Genomic DNA, 18,794 nt, shown 5'->3' with positions numbered 1-18,794 from the left:
AGACAATCCCAACCTAATGTTTTATTCCCTAAAAATACTAGTGGAGGATATGCAGCAACGTTCAACAACCAAAAGAGTCCCATGATAGTTTGATTCGGATCTCCATCTAGAATATTATCAGGCACGGACCATCCAAGGTAGGGCGCTATAGACCAATGGCCTAGATTACCAAACTGTGGGCCCTGTTTGTCAGAACTCCAAGCCCAACTCTTATAATTAAGGATCTCACTTGTCAAGTAAAATTAAAATAGTTCATATAGCTAAACGGAATTAGCTGAGATTAACATCATGGGGCTCACTTAAAATCAACAACAAGCCAACTTTAAATCCAGCCATAAATAAGCTTAGAAAAGACAAAAAAATAATAATAATAAATAAATCAATAAGATAAGTAGATAATCATTTGTCGTCCTTCCAATTGACTGCCACCTCCACACTAACCTTTCCTATCTTACATCATTAGAAATCAGAATTCGTACCAAAGAACAAGCTCACAAGTTAAGCCAACCATTTGTCCCAAACCAAATGTTGTTTCCAGGCTTTTCTTTTCCTTTCTTTTCTTTTCTTTTTTTGTTATAAATAAATGGAATCGTGAGCAGTAGATAAAAGGGCTCAAATTACAAGTCAGTCCGCCACAAGTGGAAACATAGCAATTATACGGCATAAACAGACAAAAAAAAAATGAAGTTAGCTGTCCTAAGAAAGATGACTCACCATGAAGGGCCAGATTAACCGATTTCAAAGGTCTAATCACCTATTCGTTTTCAAACCTCTTGCATGTTTCCTTGTGGCCTGCACATGCCAAAAGAGCACAGATCCTCCAACTTCTATACTTCCACCAATTTGAGTGTATGAGGATCTATTGTCTAAGCTGGCTTCCAATCTTTTATCAACTTAAGTGAAGAGAAATTTCTAGCTCGGCATCCAAACTCCACTGGTGAATTGGATCAACTTGTCCCCAACCATGATCATGAAATCCAGTAAACATGATGGAACATATAGTTTGGCAGCATGCACACCTAAACAAAGTTGGAGCTCATAAGTTGCAGTAACCATGAGAGAAAAAAAAAAAAAAAACTAGAAGTAAACTGGGTTAGTAAGTCTGACAAAAGTAGAAAGTGAAAACTGAAATCAAAATTAGCACTAGGATATATATAAAAGTCCAGCACCAGGCAATTAATAAAGAAGAGGTTGCTAAGAGGACTTAACAAGCTTCTAGTAATGCTACTAGCAAGATAATTGGAAGAATCCCCTTTTATAATTGAAGAAGACTCGGAGAACCTTTTTATTAACTTAATCAATCAAAATATGTCTCAAAACAAACATATGGGTACGTAATTATAGCTTTGTGTACATACACTTACATAATTAAAATGGAATTCCAAGTCTTTGCCTGCTAAGTGAGGAAACAAGTATCCCTACTGTTTGAGACTAGGATCAGTCAATTGAAACAATGGACCCCACATTGCAAATGGTTCTTTCAATGGACCATTTGGTTGGATCCCAGTCCAATAGGACCATTGTTTTGACAATCCAATTGCTCAGGTGTGGTCCAAAGATTAATTGCATAGTCCCCTGAGCCAAGATCATGGATGAGACATCATGTGGGGTACACTTCAGAACCTTTTCTTGAACACATTGTGTGCAGGTCGTTTAAATGCATCAATTCCCCCTAGCTTGATAGAACTCAGCTATGTCAATTTAATAGCGATGTACTCTCCAGGTTGATACACTAAAACCACATCGTTTAATCAACATACTATCTGATCTTCAGCCATCCTTTCCCCATCACAAGGTAACTCCTGTACCCGCCATGTCATGTATGGTTGGCCTGGATGCATCAATTTCCTCCGGCTTTAAAAAAAAAAATCAGCTACATCAAGTTCATAGTGATATAAATATAATCATGATGAAACAGGTTGATGCACAACAAAACTCCATTGTAATCCCAGTGCTATCAGATCTTAGCCATCTTTTGCAATTCACAAGGAACTTCTCGTACCCGCCCTGTCATGTATGGGTGGCCAAGAGGTATTCTCCTGGCTAAAAAGAACTCCGCTCCACAAAGTTAACAGCTTTGTACTCACAGAGCTCCAAGTTGATGCACTGAAAATCTGTCGCAGTAATCCATGAACTATCTCATCTTGGCCATCCTTTCCACTTCACAAGGAACTTCCAGTATCTGCCACATCATGTACATAGAATATGGTCATCAAGAACACCTTCTTGGACTTCACCAATCATTCCTCTATGCCTTTATCTTCATGATGCCCAAGGTATGTTCGAAGGTCATCGACATTAAAGATGAGACTGAAACCAAGAGAAAAAAACTCACCTAACGGATTGGAGTCCAGGGTTGATATTGATACTCCCATTGGAAAGAAGGAAAATTAACTCCCAAATAAATGCTGTTAAGGGGTTTGATTGAGAGAAATGATATCCAAGCCAATCATGGTTGGGAGTTGGGAAAAGGTTAGTGTAATAGCCTCCTCTAAAGGAAACAAGGATGTATTGACTTGAACCATGCAGAACAAAACCTCCCCTCAAGGGACCACAATGGACAGGAATATTTTATAGGAACATGTGTGATCCATTGGCTCCTTCAATTTTGAAGGACAAATCAACCTATAGTTGCATGACGCTTGAAGGTAGGTGGCAACAACTTTGGATGTGGAAACGGGGAAGTGTCCATTTCAAAATATTAGTGAGTATAAAACGTTAGGAAGCAGAAGCAAGAGAGTCCAAAGTGGGAATCAAAGTAATGGCCGCACCTAGATAGAAGATTCGTGTACCTAAGATTCAACCCCAAGAAAAGAGGGGCAAGTTTGCCACTAGGGTCTGTTTGGATTCAAGGATAAGGAAAAAGTAGAAAGGATTATTTCTTGGAAATAATATTTTCAGGAAATGGGGTGGAAATGAAACTGAATTTCAGTTGGTTTTTCTCAGAAAATTCTCAGGAAAATTGGTCATAGTTTCCATTTTTTTTCTTCATTGGCTAACAGATTCCATGGAAAATGTAAATAATGTTGTAGATGCTTCTTGGTTTCTTTTTTTTTTCAAGGGTAACGAAAATTTTAGATGGCACTGAGATGGCCCAAAAAACTACAAGCAAAGAAAAAAGGCTAAATTACAATCTTGTCAGGAATTTATACAAGAGTCGCATTCAATTACAAAAAGCTTTTCAATTGAGAAATCCTCCACCTCCTTACAAGAACTATTGTGAAAACACCTCCAATTTCTTTCCCCCAAATCGCCCACTAGGTGGCTAACATAACCAATCTCCAAATAGTAGTTATTAGCTTCCCAATCCCCACACCATGCCAATTCGAGAGCAACTCAATCGTTTCTGGCATAACCTACGACATCTCAAACTATCTAAGAAAGCAACTCTACATCTTAATGAGGACATCCGACCATTTAGAGTATGCTAGTGGAAGAGATCGGCCAAGCCTTCACTCTAGCTCGATGACTTGTACATGGGCCCCAGTGGGCTGCACTGTGGGCTTGAAGACCCAACATGCATGTTGTGCATCTTCGAAGACCCTACACTTGGAAGATGCATGTGGGCTGCTTATTCGAGGAGTTTTGACGGTTGGATTGCGAGGACACTACGATCGAACTGTTGGATCGTGTGGATCCTTCAATCAGGTAGTTGGCTTATCAAGATCGTTGATCACTTTGATCATTAGTATTAGGATTGACTGTTTTTATGTTTTTAATAGTTATTTATAGTTTAGGAAGAGTTATTTTCAGCTTATTACATCATGGGACATGTGAGGTATGTTTTTATCGAGAGGTATTTTTGTCAAAACACACTTATTGAGACTATATTTTGTGTGTGTGTGTGTGTGTGTGTGTTTTTTTTTTTTTTGGGGGAGCCCATTGTTATGGAATGGAAAAAAAAAAAAAAAGAAGAAGAAAAAGACTCCTTTGCTAGAAAAGCCTTTTCTCATGTGATTTGAGATTTTCTTGTGAAAAGACACTATTGCTTGGTGTGAATGCTTGGTGTGAAGCCTGGTTATTCTCCTCATCTCTATCTTATTCTTCTCTAAAATGTAATTTTTTTCATTCTCATCCTTTATATTTCTCCACTTTAGAACCAAAACCATCCTTACCCTTCAACAAAACTCCACATAATCTCACTTCCCATCATCCTACAACCATAACCTAGGCCTGATCGACCAAAATCAAAGAGTGTACGGTCTGCCCTGTCTATACAAACAATCGTACACCCTCTTCCCCCTTCTTTGATTTGGTAAAACCCTAACCCCAATTACCTTCAAAACCCCTAACTTTCTAACCCTGGAATTGCGCAAATCTGCCCATTGAATTAGAACCATACCTATGCTAACATGGGAGTTCCAGTCTCTCATTGGGCCCTAGATTTTCTTGCCTATGTGGTTTATGCCCGTGTGGGATTGTGATTTAAAGTAAATCTGAATTTTATAATCTATTTGTTAATCTTTTATTCGAATGGCACATTATTATATTTGACTTATTTTGATTAATCCGTTAATAATCTCCTGCATCCAAATGGTTAGATCACATGATGCAGGACAATTAACTACTTGCTCTAAAAGCTCGAACTGATAGAGTATGGCGAATTAAACCCTTTATCTCATAGCCCAGGCCCCACATCTCATGGGTTAGGACCTCGGCTGAACCCCCCTCGTAGGATCCAAATCACATGGGTACCGCCTCACACGAGCCACCTGCCTCACATGGGTGGGGCCCGCCTCACACGGGCCACCCACCCCGAGTGTGTCCCCGCATCCCACAAGCTACCCCACTCAAACCCGGTGTAAAAATGCCCTTGCATTAATCACCCCCGGTGAGGAGTCTCGAACACGAGACCTCCTGCTCTGATACCACTTTGATGCAAGACAATTAACCACTTGCTTTAAAAGCTCGAACTGATAGAGCATGGCGAATTAATCCCTTTATCTCATAACCCAAGCCCCACATCTCATGGGCCAAGACCTCGACCGAACCCCCCTCATGGGCCCCAAATCACATGGGTACCGCCTCACACGGGTGGGGCCCACCTCACACGGGCCGCCCACCTCAAGTGTGTCCCAGCATCCCACAGGCTACCCCACTCGAGCCAGGTGTGAAAATGCCCCTGCATTATCACACGTCCTACATCACATCTCCCAAGCAAACTTAAAATCAATGAAGAGTGATTGACTAACTCAATATCTGCCATGCACACACAGTGGGGAGCACTAAAGTTCTTTGAAGATTGTCAATGGTTAGAACTCTTTTCCTACCAACAAGCCAACCAAAAGCAACAACTTTCGGAGGGGCCCCATAGTGCCACACATGACCCGTGTATGCACATTGAACAACCTCAGACAAGTTACAAAGCATCCCACAGAAGGATCAGACCGAGAAGTAACCTGATTTATCCATTAACCAAATCATTTGCCCCACTCTTCTCTCGCTAGTGAATACAAATGTAGGCGGTCAAGAAGCCTCACAAATTCCTCCACTTCCTCGTCCAACATATTTCTTCAACAAGGTGAGAGACCAAACAACTTCATTTCCACTAAATGAGAAGTATTTAAACACCAAGATGTTCTTCTCCATGGAGAGGATGAGCAATTCTTGGGAAAGCGGCCTAAACAAGAGAATCCTCAACCCCACACGTCCTCCAAAAAATGGATTCTCTTCATTGTCAAGAGAGAAACCAACCCCGACTTTGAATTCCTCCTTCAAAGAAGAAATCCCCTTCCATAACCCAAAAGCCCTATAAAGGGAGGAATCTTGACCCACCAACCCCCCACTTGGCATCCATATATTTCCTATGATGACCCCTCGCCACTAAGAGTCTTCCTCCTCCCTCAACCACCACAACCATTTTCCAAGAAGAGCTCGGCTCATCTTCTCCACCAAATCCCTAATACCAGCCCCCCTCCAACGGTTTCCACACCTCTTCCCACCCCAAAAGATGAAAAAGCTTCCTATCATCCAACCCTCCCGCAAAAAGTCTCTTCATAGCTTCTCCAACCTGGCCAGAACTGACTTTGGAAATCTAAAGAGAGGCATGAAATATAAGGGCAAGTTCGATGGAGCAAAATTAATGAAAATGATCCAACTGCCTAGTTGTACGTACTTACTCTTCCATTTTGATAATTTCCTATCGAACCACTCCACCACTACGTCCCACAAGTGCTTTGCCAGCTTCCCAATACAAAAAGGGAGCCCAAGGTAAGATGAGAGAAAGGCCCTGCACGACAGCCAAAAATCCTTGCCATTTGATCAACCTCCTTACTAGACATTTGCACACGCAAAATCTCACTCTCAACGATGTTCACTTTAAGGCCTAACACTGCTTCAAAACATAAGATAATCATTCTCAACTTTTCCACCATATTGTCATCTACTTCACAGAAGATTGTCATCAGCTAAAACGAGATAGGAGATTGGGGGATTCACCTTATCCCCCCTAAACCCATGAAAGTGGCCTACCTCCTACCCTTTAATCAGCATCCTTCCCAAAGCCTCAACGAACACCACGAACAAATAGGTGGAGAGAGAATCGCCTTGTCGAATTCCCATTGAAGGCTTATATATATATATATATATATAGAGAGAGAGAGAGAGAGAGAGTCATGCTCCCCTGCGCACCTACGCACGTGCGTACCTTTGCACACGTGTCATGGATGTCTAATCTGAACGGTCCATGTGATGCGGAATTCCATGAAACCTCATGTGACAAATTTTCACCCTGATCTAAAATTCTGTTGGGCCATAGCAAAGAGAAATGCAAATCAAGGGAGGAAAATGTTTTCATTTTTCATGGGCCATCAAAGTTTTAGATCAAAGTAAAACTTGGGCCGGGGGGTTTCACGAGGTGCTGCTTCACATGAACGGTTCAAATTTTGGATCCACATCACGTAGGATGGGTTCTCAAAAAAGTTCGTATGTAGTACGTACGAACTGGTTCGCAGGTGAGCATTTCCGTACACACACACACACACACACACACTTACACTTTAGGGGACCCGTAAACGAAAACAGAGAAACAAATTGAACCGATACACTCCTTTATCCACCCTTTCCATCTCGGGCCGCAACCTATCCACCTTGGCATATAATCCAAGAACTTCCAATTAACGCGAAAGCCTTCTCCAAGTCCAAATTACAATCTGTGCATTTAATTCCTTCCTTGGGCTAAGAGTCAACGCAACCATGAGCTACCCGTGCGTTGTCAATTATGTCAGATTGCAATAAATGCACCCTGATTTTAGGAGATGACAGTAGCCAAAACCGCCTGAAATCTTGTAGCCAACATTTTAGCTTAGGATCTTACACAGCCCTCCAATCAAGCTAATCAGCTTGAAATTTTTTGAACTTTCCGCTCCTGACCTTTAGGATAATGGCAATGAAGGACACTCCCAGCTACATCGGCAAGCCACCCCTTGCATAGAATTCCAACATGAAATTCATTATATCCCCTTTCACCACTTCCTAAAACACCTAAAAGAAGTTGAAAGTCTGGGAAAAATGAGGTTTTTGGGACCCAGGAGATTGAGTTGTCTTCAATTTTCAAGGAAATTCATGCCCTAGACATCGAGGAGGGGGTGAGCTGTCAGAAGAAGAAGAAAGTAGGCACATGCAAAGCTAGTTGTAGAATACTTGCACCAACTCAAGGAGGAAATCAAGTGGAGGCAACGTTCATGAGCACTATGGCTAAAACAAGGAGACAAGAACATGCAGTTCTTCCATAGCATAGCTTCCACAACAACTAGAAGCAACAAAATCAGCAACTTAGGAGTGGACGGTTCAAGGTTAAGAGGAGAAGTCACACATCCGTGAGGTTGTTGAGCAGTATTACAAGGAGTTGCTTTCTAAGGAGAATTGGAAACGGCCTCGGCTAGAAAATATTCGTTTTGATCGGTTGCTAGATGAAAAAGCAGCATTTGTTGAAAAGTCCGAAGGGTCTATTGACAATTTGGGAAGGGTAAAAGCCTTGAGTTTCTATGGCTTTCCCTTGGCTTTTTTCCAATCATTTTGGAATGTGCTAAAGGACGATGTGGTTGCTTTTGTCAAGGAGTTCTTTGAGAGGGAACGGCCATCTTCCGAGATAGGAGCGTCTTTCATTGCAATTATTCCCAAGTTTGAAGGCGCAGAGTGCTTAAAAGACTTCAGATCCATAAGCCTCATCGAAAGCCCTTACAAGATCTTAGCCAAGATCCTCGCTTCGATATTCTAGACAGTTATAGGAAGCATAATATTGGAGAGTTGGGAGGCCTTTGTGGCAAGAAGACATATTATGGACAACGTTGTCATCTCCAATGATTGCATCAATTCCAAACACAGAAGGAAAGGCAAGTGTTGTTTGCAAGCTAGACATTGAGAAGGCCTACAACCACATCGACTGGGAATTCCTCAATTGTCTGTTGGATAAGAAGGGGTCTGGGCAAAAATGGAGGAGTTGGATCCAAGAGTGCATAAGGTCGGTAGCTTTCTCCGCTCTTGTGAATGGGTCTCCGAAAGGCTTTTTTAAGGAGACAAGGGCCTTAGGCAAGGGAAGCCTCTATCACCTTATCTATTTTTTTCATCGTATAAAAGCTTTTGGTCGTATGATAGCCAAAGGTCAAGAGGCAAATCTCATTAGTAGATTCATGGTGGCAAATGCGGGAGTTTGAATCGTCCATCTCCAGTTTGCAGATGATATTGTTCTCTTTTGTGACCTTAAATTAGTCATGGTGGACAACCTGCATAAAGTTGTTAGGTTTGAAGCAATTTTGGGGTGGTAGGTTAACATCAACAAAAGCGGGGTGTTGGGCATTCACCTGAACAAAGATGATGTTACAAGGATGGCTAGGTTATTTGGGTGTAAGACTGGATCTCTTCCCTCCACATACTAAAGGCTTCCGCTATGCATTGGGAAGCCTACTAAATGCCTTTGCGACAAGGTGATTGCGAGAATCAAGAGGAAGCTATCTAAGTGGAAAGGTCGGTACCTCTCTCTTGGAAGACATCTAACTCTAATTAAACCTGCTTTCTCCAACATGTCGTTATACTTCATGTCTCTTTTCAAGTGCCCACAATCTGTTTTGGACAACTTGAGAAGTTGAGGAGAGATTTTTTGTGTGGGGGGACAAAAGATAAGCAAAATTCCATCTCATGAAATGGGAGGAAGTTTGCAAACTTGTTCAATAAGGCGAGGCAGGTTTAAGGGAATTACAAAGCATAAATCTTTCCCTCCTTGGAAAATGGCTACGGCATTTCAAAACCAAACAAGGGAGGCTATGGCGAGAGATAATAGCAAGTACAACACTCGGGATGGGGGATAGGGGATGGGGGGTGAAAGAATCCTCCCTCTATAAGACTTCTTGCACGTGGAAGACGATAGCCTCGTTGACGTCGAAGTTTAGAGATGGCATCTCATTTCCGATTGGGGATGGATCAAGAGTTTAATTCAGGGAGGACATTTGGTGCGGTGACAAAGCTTTGCAAGAAGACTTCCTAGGTTGGTTTGTGTGGCGCCAAATAGGGAAGTTGAAGTGGCTGATTGTTTTTCTACTTGTGGCACCTTGGCGATTTAGGTGCCGCTGTGTAGGAGGGACTTATCGAAAAAGGAGCTAGAAGAACACATTGGCTTATTGGATTGGTTCCGGGCCATGAAAACCCCGATTGCAGGGAAAAACTCGATGGAGTGGCACGCTCATGGTTCGAGTCGTTTTTTGGTCCAATCCTTCTACACCATGCTTCAGATCAATGAGTCGAATGAGAATCAAGGCCATGCTTTCGGCTTTTAGCACTATGGCTCCCCTCCTAAGGTTGTCATCTTCACCTGGTTGGTGGGGAAGAAAAAGGTTTTGACAATAGACAACCTCTAAAGGGATCTATGATCATCCCCAATATTTGCGCCTTAAGCATGCAAGCGGAGGAGTCTATTGACCACTTGTTTATCCATTTTGCCCTTTTACTCATAAGGTGTGGGTGCACTTCCTTGTATTATTTAACATCCCATGGGTTATGTCAATCAATTTGGGGAGCTTTTGCGGGCCTGGCATGGAGAAGGGGTTGGAAAGGAGGGAAACGCAATAGTCGTGGATTATTTGGGGGAAAGAAATAGTCGATGCTTTCATAATAAAGTTGGCTCAGTAGAGGAGGTATTGGGCAAAATAAAGGTGGAGGCGATCGGTTGGGCCTACCTTCTAAAATATATGTATGATTGTAATTTATCCTCCTGTTTTGGGTTTAATCTAATTAAGTTCCCTCTTTTATATTTTTTCCCCGCTTAACTTTTACTTTGTGGGTTTTTGTAATAAAATCTACGTTACTCTTCAAAAAATAAATAAATAAATAAAAACTCCTGAAAGAAAGTCAGTGGGGCCCAAGGCCTTATCCCTTCCCAAAGACTTCACAACAGCCTTGACTTGCTCTGAAAATGGCCTCTCAATAGACGTAGCCTCAACGTCGAAAAGGCCACGATCAAGATCATCCAATAAGGGACTATCCCACCCCTTGTCGGTGAGGAGAGATTTGTAAAATTCGACCGCCGAGACACACCTGATTTCTCCTTAATTCGTTTGCCATTCCAAATTCACAACAACACAATAATCTTAGGGCCTATTTGATTTTCCATGATACATGCAAATCACAGTAAACAAGTGATTATTACTTTTTCACCATGTTTGAAAATATGAGTAATTCCACCTCGAAAATCGAAACAAAAGTGTTGACTTGAATGTGGACCCCACTATAATGTATATGATATATCCACACCGTCCATCTATTTTATTAGAACATTTTGGAACATGAACCGAAAAATGAGGCAGATCCAACACTCAAATGGCCCACACTAAAGGAAACAGTGGCCTTAATTCATCCACCATTGAAAGTTATTTTCTTCACTGGGCCCACATTGAGGTTTTTTCATCATGTAACCCGTTCATAGGGTCACATAGGCGTGGATAAGGGGAAAACACAAATATCAGCTTGATCCAAAACTTTTAAGGGCCCCAAGAAGTTTTTAATGGTAGGCGTTCGATTCCCGTTGTTTCCTGTGGTGTGATCCACTTGACCTTTGGAACTGCCTCATTTTTTTGCTCATGCCATAAATTCGACTGGCATAACAAATGAGCGGTGTGGATAAGTAACATACATCACAATGGGCCCCACATTGATGTTGTAAATTTCTCGATTAAAGTATTAAAAAAGTAAGTTGTCACATCTGCATTGGGAAAGATGTGGTAATTACCTAGGTAAATAATTATTACCCATTTACATGGTAATTACACTTGAGCCGAAAAATCAAACAGGCCCTTAATGCTTTTGGCCCATGCGTTGGCGGTACTATGGAAGAATCTTGTATTTTTATCCCCCTCTTTTAGCCAAGTGGCACTCAACCGTTGCTTCCATTTGCTTTCTTCTTCCTTAAGACGAATCAAATATTTTTAAGACAGACTCACCTTAAGATTCTTTTCTATTATCGATAACTCTGAGTCACCCCCCCACCCCAACCCCCCCCCCCCCCCCCCACATATTGAGGGCACAAATTCCTTTAAACAAATCATCCATATCCCTCATGCCTCCCCAAAACCTCCCACTTCCATGAGATAATTTTACCTTTCAAATGCTTAAGCTTTTGGCTAAGCCTAAATATGGCAAAACGCTCCATAGCAAAAGAATTCCATAACTCCTTACTTAGGTCAGAGAACCCCTCCACTTCTAACCATGAGAGCTCAAACCTAAACGACTCTGGACCCCAACTCTCCACCTCTGCCTCCAACAAAATAGGACAATGGTCTAAAATAGGTTTCAACAACCCTCTAAGGAGACCATTAGAAATTTCTCCACCCACTCAAGACACAAAAAATCTGTCTAATCTGGACACCATTGGCTTATCTTGCCCATTTGACGAAGTAAACTTACCATCTACCATCAGGAGATCAATCAAACCATGCATGTCTACCCACTTCGAGAAATCCTCCATACTACATGAAATCCTGCCCCCACTGGACTTCTCGAAGCTAAACCTTGTCACGTTGAAATCGCCCCCTATGCACCAAGTGAACTTGTCACGCACTAAATTGAGCTCTTCCTAAAACCCCTACCTCCTTGCAACTTGGTTTGGCCCAATCACTGTTGTAAAGCACCACTGGAAATCTAATGCAACATCACTAAAGCCCATCAACACCAAAACGACCCTACCCACCAATCCTTCTTTAGACCAGATACCAGAATCCCAAGCCACCATAACTCCCCCAGCCGAACTAGCAGACTCGATAGAATGCACCTCCCACGAAGAGTCCATTAGCTTATGTCCGTGGCCTGCAACTTGGTCTCCTAGAAAGAGATCACCTGAGCTTTCCACCTATGACAAACATTTTTAATCTTTGCCCTCTTCTGTAGGCAGCCCAACCCCTTGAAATTCCAATATAAGATCTTCATTTGGGCACTAACCTTCCCCTCCTACCTTTCCTGGCTCTAGAACCAGTTCCCTAAATAAGAAGTTGATCTCTAATACAAGACTTGCTTGCTCCCTATAGCCTCGAGGGGATCGTTGGATTTTCCTCCGGGATACTAGTTGAGACCTCTAGCTCCCCCTAGCTTTCCACCTATGGCAAACATTTTTAATCCTTGCCCTCTTCTGCAAGCAACCCAACCCCCTGACATTCCAATATAATATCTTCATTTGGGCACTGACCTTCCCCTCCTAACTTTCCAAGCTCTACAACCCGATTCCTCAAATAAGAAGTTGATGTCTAATACAAGACGTACTAGCTCCCTATGGTCTCGGGGGGGTCATTGGATTTTCCTCCGAGATACTAGTTGAGACCTTTGGCTTCCCCTCTCCTTCACAAATTATAACAGGGCATGATAGTCCGACCTTATCGCCAAAGATGACACCCACCATTTTTCCTTCTTGGTGTGTATCACACCTAATGCAGGACAATTAACCACTTGCTCTAAAAGCTTGAACTGAGAGAGCATGGCGAATTAATTCCTTTATCTCATAGCCCATGCCCCACATCCATGGGTTAGGTCCTCAGCCAACCCCTCCTCGTGGGCCCCAATCCATGGATTCTGCCCCACACGAGCCACCCGCCTCACACAGGCCCCAAATCCATAGGTTCCACGAGCCACCCATCCCAAGTGTGCCCCTACATCCCACGGGCCACCCCACCCGAGCCTGGTGTGAAAATGTCCCTGCATTAACACCCTTAACCATATTTTCCCTATAGCTCTCAACGCTTGACCAACAAATTTGACTTCATCAGCAAACCTTGGAGATCCCGAATAGTTGATGGTGAGATCGAGCTCCCCACTACCACTAGGGGCCACCTAAAGCAGAGCAACATCAAGCACCTCCCAAAAGGCATCTCTGATGCTCTGATTAGCTTGACTTTCCGAAGCATCAGCCTTATCACCCAACGCTAGCCTACCTTTAGGAGGAAGTACCATCAAAGCAATGGTCGAGCCTTTACACTCATCCAACGCTGCTGAAGAAGTCAACTCCACGATCCTTCCTCATCCCCAACTCAGTCTCCAGTGGTTGTAGTGAGAACCCATCGACAGTGATCACAAGAGCCAACCTCTAAGGAGCGCACAGCTCGGGCTTAGAAGGTAAAAACGAAAAGCATGAGATTATAACGGGGAAAAGAGTTTCACACATGACTTGAAAAGGTGTTGCTAACCACACGATCCAGAGAGGAGAGAAACCGCAAGAGAGGGCTTAGGAACGAGAGAAACGCCGCCGCCGCCATGTCACCCAGAGCTCGTGGAAGGCCCTCTGACTCGAAATGGACACATGTTGCCAACACCCTGACATCAATGGGACGTGCCTCCTATTGCTCACGCCATGATAACATCGTCACTTCCTGAGTCTCCATCCAGCAACCGAGCCTCTAGCATCTCTACCCAACCTTCCCCCAGCCTGACACCCCCTCCGACCATCCTAGAAACCTTACCACGTGTTGATTCCAACTCACTTCGACTGTCATCTGAGCCACCTTCCGTTGTCACCACTAAGAGAGCGTCGACATCCAAGACGTTAAAACACTCTAGTAACAACCAAGCCACCATCCATTGCCGCCTCTAAGAAGGTTGTCGACATCGGGGACACGCGTCGCCCTACAAGAGGCACCAGGACCAACTATCGTGTGAAGGCGCAAGGCAAGCACCACGCATCCCTCTCCCCATTATGTGCTCTATTGGAGCATAGAGAGTGCACTCTAACATCTGTCATTACTACTCTCGAGTCCCCCGGTCTGACTTTCGACAAGTTCTGCCCCCGTCCGACCTCCAAACACCTCCCAATAGCCCCTAGCCACTCCTCAACCACCTTAATGGATACCCTTTCCTCCCCTGCCATGAAAGGCATTCAAGCTATCAACGTCAAGGCAGAAGGAGCGGAACTGTTGGAAGAAGAAAAGGAGTTGAGGGCAAGACTCTCTCAAGTATGAGAATCAACCTTGAGGAGACTTGAGTAATGGCAATAATCAACAGCGGCATGGCTCGAGGAGGGTGATAAAACACGAAGTTCTTCCACAGTATCGCCAACACTTGAGCTAGAAGTAACAAGATTGCTAAAATTAAGTGGGAAGTAAGAGAATGGAAGATTAGGATTGTGGGGTTGTGATGCAATTCTACAAGGGATTGTTAATGGGTGAAGGTTGAAAGAGGCAAAGGCTAAACAACTAATCCCTTAATCAACTCTCAACTGTCAAATCCAAGACACTTAAAAACCCTTTCTCCGAAGAAGAAATCAAGGCAACAGTTGATTCCCTGGGAAGGGAGCCTCCCTAGGGCTTTCTTTCAAGTATCTAAGAGGTTGTGAAAGGTGGTGTTATGAGCTCCATGTTGGAGTTCTTTAATTGAGATCAACCATTGACAGCACTAGGGACCTCCATTGCTCTTATTATGACGGTGATGGGTGTGGACAACTTGAAGGATTTCAAACCTATTGGGGGGAGTTGAGACTCGATATTACATATTTATCCTCTCAATTGTGCTAGTTTCTCATGCATTCAAATATTATTTTGATATACTAAGCTATGCTTTCCACATGCAAGGTGATTTCGGAACTAAGAAAGAATACGTGCTCAAATTGGTGGAATTAAAGCCCAAAGGAAGTCAAAATGAAGAACTAAAGATTTGGATGATGTTCATGATGACATCAATGCTAAAGGCACAAGGAAATCAAGAACTGAGACAATGGAAGTGAAGGAAATCAAGCTGTAAAGAATCAAAGAAATCTGAAGAGCTTCGATCAATCGAACTCCGGGATCGATCGATCGTTCGATCGATCGAACATGTGTCGAGTTGTTTCAAGCGAAGGCTTGATTGATCATGAATTGTTCGAATTAATTCCAAAACTCGCTGGACTATTTTTGAGGTGTTCGATCGATCAAGGATGGAATTCGAGCAATCGACACAATCCAAAATTCAAAAAGTTATTGCTGGATAGTTTTAGGACTTCTCGAGCGATGCGCTCAATCGATCGATCGATCAATGATGTGCGCAGCTACATAATTCAAAGCCGATTTGTGATTTTTGTGAGGTGGTGCATAAGATGGCTTGTAAATCTTATAAATAAAGGTTCATAGAACGTGTTTAGGTATCAAATTAGGGTTTAGAATGGTGAGATAGGATCAAAGCTTTTCCAAGCATCGTTCTTCCATTGAAACCTCGGTTCTAGTTTGTTTTTTGTTCTCTTTTACTTTTCTTCTAAGATGTTAATCATGCTAGGCGAATCTCTTAGCTAAGGCCAAGGGATGAACCTTTTGACAGTTAATTGATATTCAATTCGTTTTTTTTATGAAAGTCATTTGGTTTTCACATTGCATTGTGATTGGATGTGATTGAATTCCTAGATTGGAGAAGGAATCACTCTGTAAAATCGATTGATTTATTGTAACTCTGGGTACAATAGATGCTTTTGATTTCCTGCAATTGATTACCTAGATTTTCATGAGAGATCAACCTGTTTTCAATTCTTATATTGTTGGATGTTTGTTAATTGATTGTATTGTGTGATTTTCCGATTAGAACATATTAGAATCCAATTCTAGTTATCGACTCGAGAAGACGAATTAAGTTCAAGTTCTATTGATTGGGGATTCCTGAATCCTTCGTTGCTTTTATTAATTGTTAAACCCTTTTAATTACTTTTCCGCTGGATTAAAAACCCAAAAAACTATTAGCTTTCATTGTGTTCTCACCAATTCCCTGTGGAACAACCTCGGTCTTGTCGAGTTTATTACTACGGTGCAGTCCTACACTTGGGATTGCCCAACGAGTTTTTTGGTGCCATTGTCGGGGAATTGCGTTGAAAATACTTAGGTTTAGGTTAGTAGTTAGGTTTTCGCAGGATTTTTTCTCATTATTCTAGAACACTAACAGTTTTTGTTTCTGTTTTACAAAATTCTCTAATCCTAGTTCTTCTCAACTGGTAACTTCATTCCTCTCTTCTTTTAGTTGTTTTCTAGATTTCCTAATTGCTTTCTAGTTAGCCTAATTACTTTAAAATTGAATTCTTCGTTGTAGGATTTATTTCTTAGGTTTAGGTTTAAAACTTAGTTTTTTTGTGCGTGGTTCATGCCCAAGTGGATAAGGGATCATACACAATGACTTCTAAGCAAAGGAGGTTTAGTCAACGAGCTCTCCATTCACCGTAGAGTTCAAAAATACCTAATGCTCTTGAACCATCCCAAACCATGGCTGAGAATGCCCCAAACACAGCTGAGCAAAAGCCACACTTTGATGAGAATGTTGATGTTGAACTTGACACACCACCAGCTAGGACGATGCATGACAAGAACGAGACACACCATGTTCCTTCGATCAAAACCTTAAGAGATTACCTACAACCAGCAAGAACAACCCACCGTCTTGCATGATTTTTCCGGTTAATGTAGGTAATCTAGATTTCAAACCAAGAGTGACCCAACTCCTTCCTAAATTTCATGGACTTGATCCGGAAAGTCCATATCTACATCATAAGAAATTCAATGAGATCATAGCAACCTTGCATTACAATAACGTCTCCCAAGAAGTAATTCGACTTAAGTTAATTTCCCTTCTCTAAAGAAGTGAACCAAGTCATTACATCATTCATTGAGACCGCGCTCGATAAGCACATTGGCTAAGATGACCAGGGAGTTTCTTAAAAAGTTCTTCCTAGTTCATAAAACCAACACTTTAAGGCGTGTCATCATGAATTTCTCCCAAAAGGAAGATGAGACATTTTTCCACCATTGGGAGAGATTCAAGGAGCTCTTACTCGCATGTCCACACAATGGTTATGACATTTGGCGAGTAATTAGTTTCTTTGATAATGAACTGAACTCAAATATGTGCCAATTTGTGGAAATGATGTGTAATGGGGAGTTGATGACCAAAGACCCCGAAGAGACATGGGATTACTTTGATAGGTTGGCTGAAAACACACAATCATAGGACACCACCAACAAATCAAGTAATCCCAAACTTACGCCTAAAGAGAAAGGGGGAATATACATCATTAAGGAAGAGGATGATGTTAATGCTAAGATTGCGAGTCTTACCCGAAATGTTGAGGCCATGGAGTTGAGGAAGGTATAAGCGGTCCAAGTGAATTATTCCACCATGGAAAATGAACTCTTAGCCGTAGTGTTCGCTTTGGACAAGTTTAGGTCATACTTATTTGGGTTCAAAATCATAATCTTTACTGATCATGCAGCACTCAAGTACCTTCTTGCAAAGAAGGATGCTAAGCCCATCTCTTGAGATGGATCATTCTACTCCAAGAATTTGATATAGAGATATGTGATAAGAAGGAAGTAGAGAACGTAGTGACTGACCATCTCGCTCGCCTTGCTCTTTCCGATTCCATGAAGACAACACCTATTAAGGACAAGTTTCCCAATGAACGACTATTTTCAATTTCTTCTCTACCTTCGTATGTTCATATTGCAAATTATCTTGCTAAAGGTGCGATACCTACTCAATGGACTACACAAGGTAAAAAGAAGATTTTTCACCGAGGTAAGAAACTTTTTCTGGAATGATCCGTATCTTTTTAAATATTGCCCAAACCAAATCATTAAGAGATGAATGCCGGATAACAAATAATCTAGTGTAATCTCCTTTTGTCATTCCTATGCATGTGGTAGACATTTTTCAGCAAGAAAAACCACTACAAAAATTTTGCAATGTGATTTTTACTCGACTATCACGTTTAAGGACACCCATGTATTTTGAAATCATGCAAGCAATGCTATAAGCTACGGGAGATGTCTTGTAAAAATATGATGCCCTTGAACCCAATACTGATTGTTGAAGTATTCGATTGTCAGGGCATTGATTTCATGGGACAATTTCCCTCGTCCTTTGGATACCTCTACATACTTCTAGCCATTGATTATGTTTCAAAATGGGTAGAGGCTATCCCTTGTAGAACCAATGACCACCGAACGGTTCTATAATTTCTGAAAGAAAACATTGTCTAGATTTGGTACACCCAGAGCCATCATAAGTGATGGAGGCTCTCACTTTTGTAATCGGCCTTTTGAAGCTTTAATGAAGAAATATGGCATTACACATAAAGTGAGTACCCCCTATCATCCACAAACAAGTGGCCAAGCCGAGATTTCGAATAGGGCAATTAAATGTATATTGGAAAAAATAGTAAATCCTAATCGCAAGGATTGGTCTCTTCAACTAACCGATACATTATGGGCTTACCATACAGCTTTTAAATCCCCTATTAGTATGTCACCTTATAGACTTGTCTATGGGAAAGCTTGTCAATTGCCTGTATAGTTGGAACATAAAGCATATTAGGCTATCAA

The 18,794-nt window shown here is 42.0% G+C and overlaps 2 protein-coding genes across 2 annotated transcripts in view; one reads left to right on the top strand and one right to left on the bottom strand.

The window, feature by feature from the left end:
• Positions 1 to 352: 352 nt before the first annotated feature.
• LOC131251027 (uncharacterized) overlaps positions 353 to 18,794 on the bottom strand; it is a 33,373-nt gene continuing 14,931 nt past the window's right edge. Inside the window, exon 2 of the mRNA XM_058251484.1 lies at positions 353 to 1,019. The gene's annotated coding sequence lies outside the window, so the exon portion shown is untranslated. The remainder of the gene's footprint in view (positions 1,020 to 18,794) is intronic.
• LOC131247096 (uncharacterized) lies at positions 2,130 to 8,218 on the top strand. The gene is made up of 2 exons (XM_058247539.1): positions 2,130 to 2,276; positions 7,835 to 8,218. Exons 1-2 carry the CDS (start codon positions 2,130 to 2,132, stop codon positions 8,216 to 8,218), a joined length of 531 nt encoding a protein of 176 aa, XP_058103522.1.

Source organism: Magnolia sinica, chromosome 1, assembly GCF_029962835.1.
Source record: "Magnolia sinica isolate HGM2019 chromosome 1, MsV1, whole genome shotgun sequence".
Lineage (NCBI taxonomy): Eukaryota > Viridiplantae > Streptophyta > Magnoliopsida > Magnoliales > Magnoliaceae > Magnolia > Magnolia sinica.
Note: the sequence above shows the minus strand (reverse complement) of the source record. Positions and strands in the feature narration are given on the sequence as shown.

Excerpts from the sequence above, each read along its gene's own strand:
- LOC131247096 (XM_058247539.1), top strand. The coding sequence starts at position 2,130 with ATGAACTATCTCATCTTGGCCATCCTTTCCACTTCACAAGGAACTTCC. Across the intron at positions 2,277-7,834 it reads TTATCTTCATGATGCCCAAG|TATTACAAGGAGTTGCTTTC; the intron begins GTATGTTCGAAG and ends GTTGTTGAGCAG.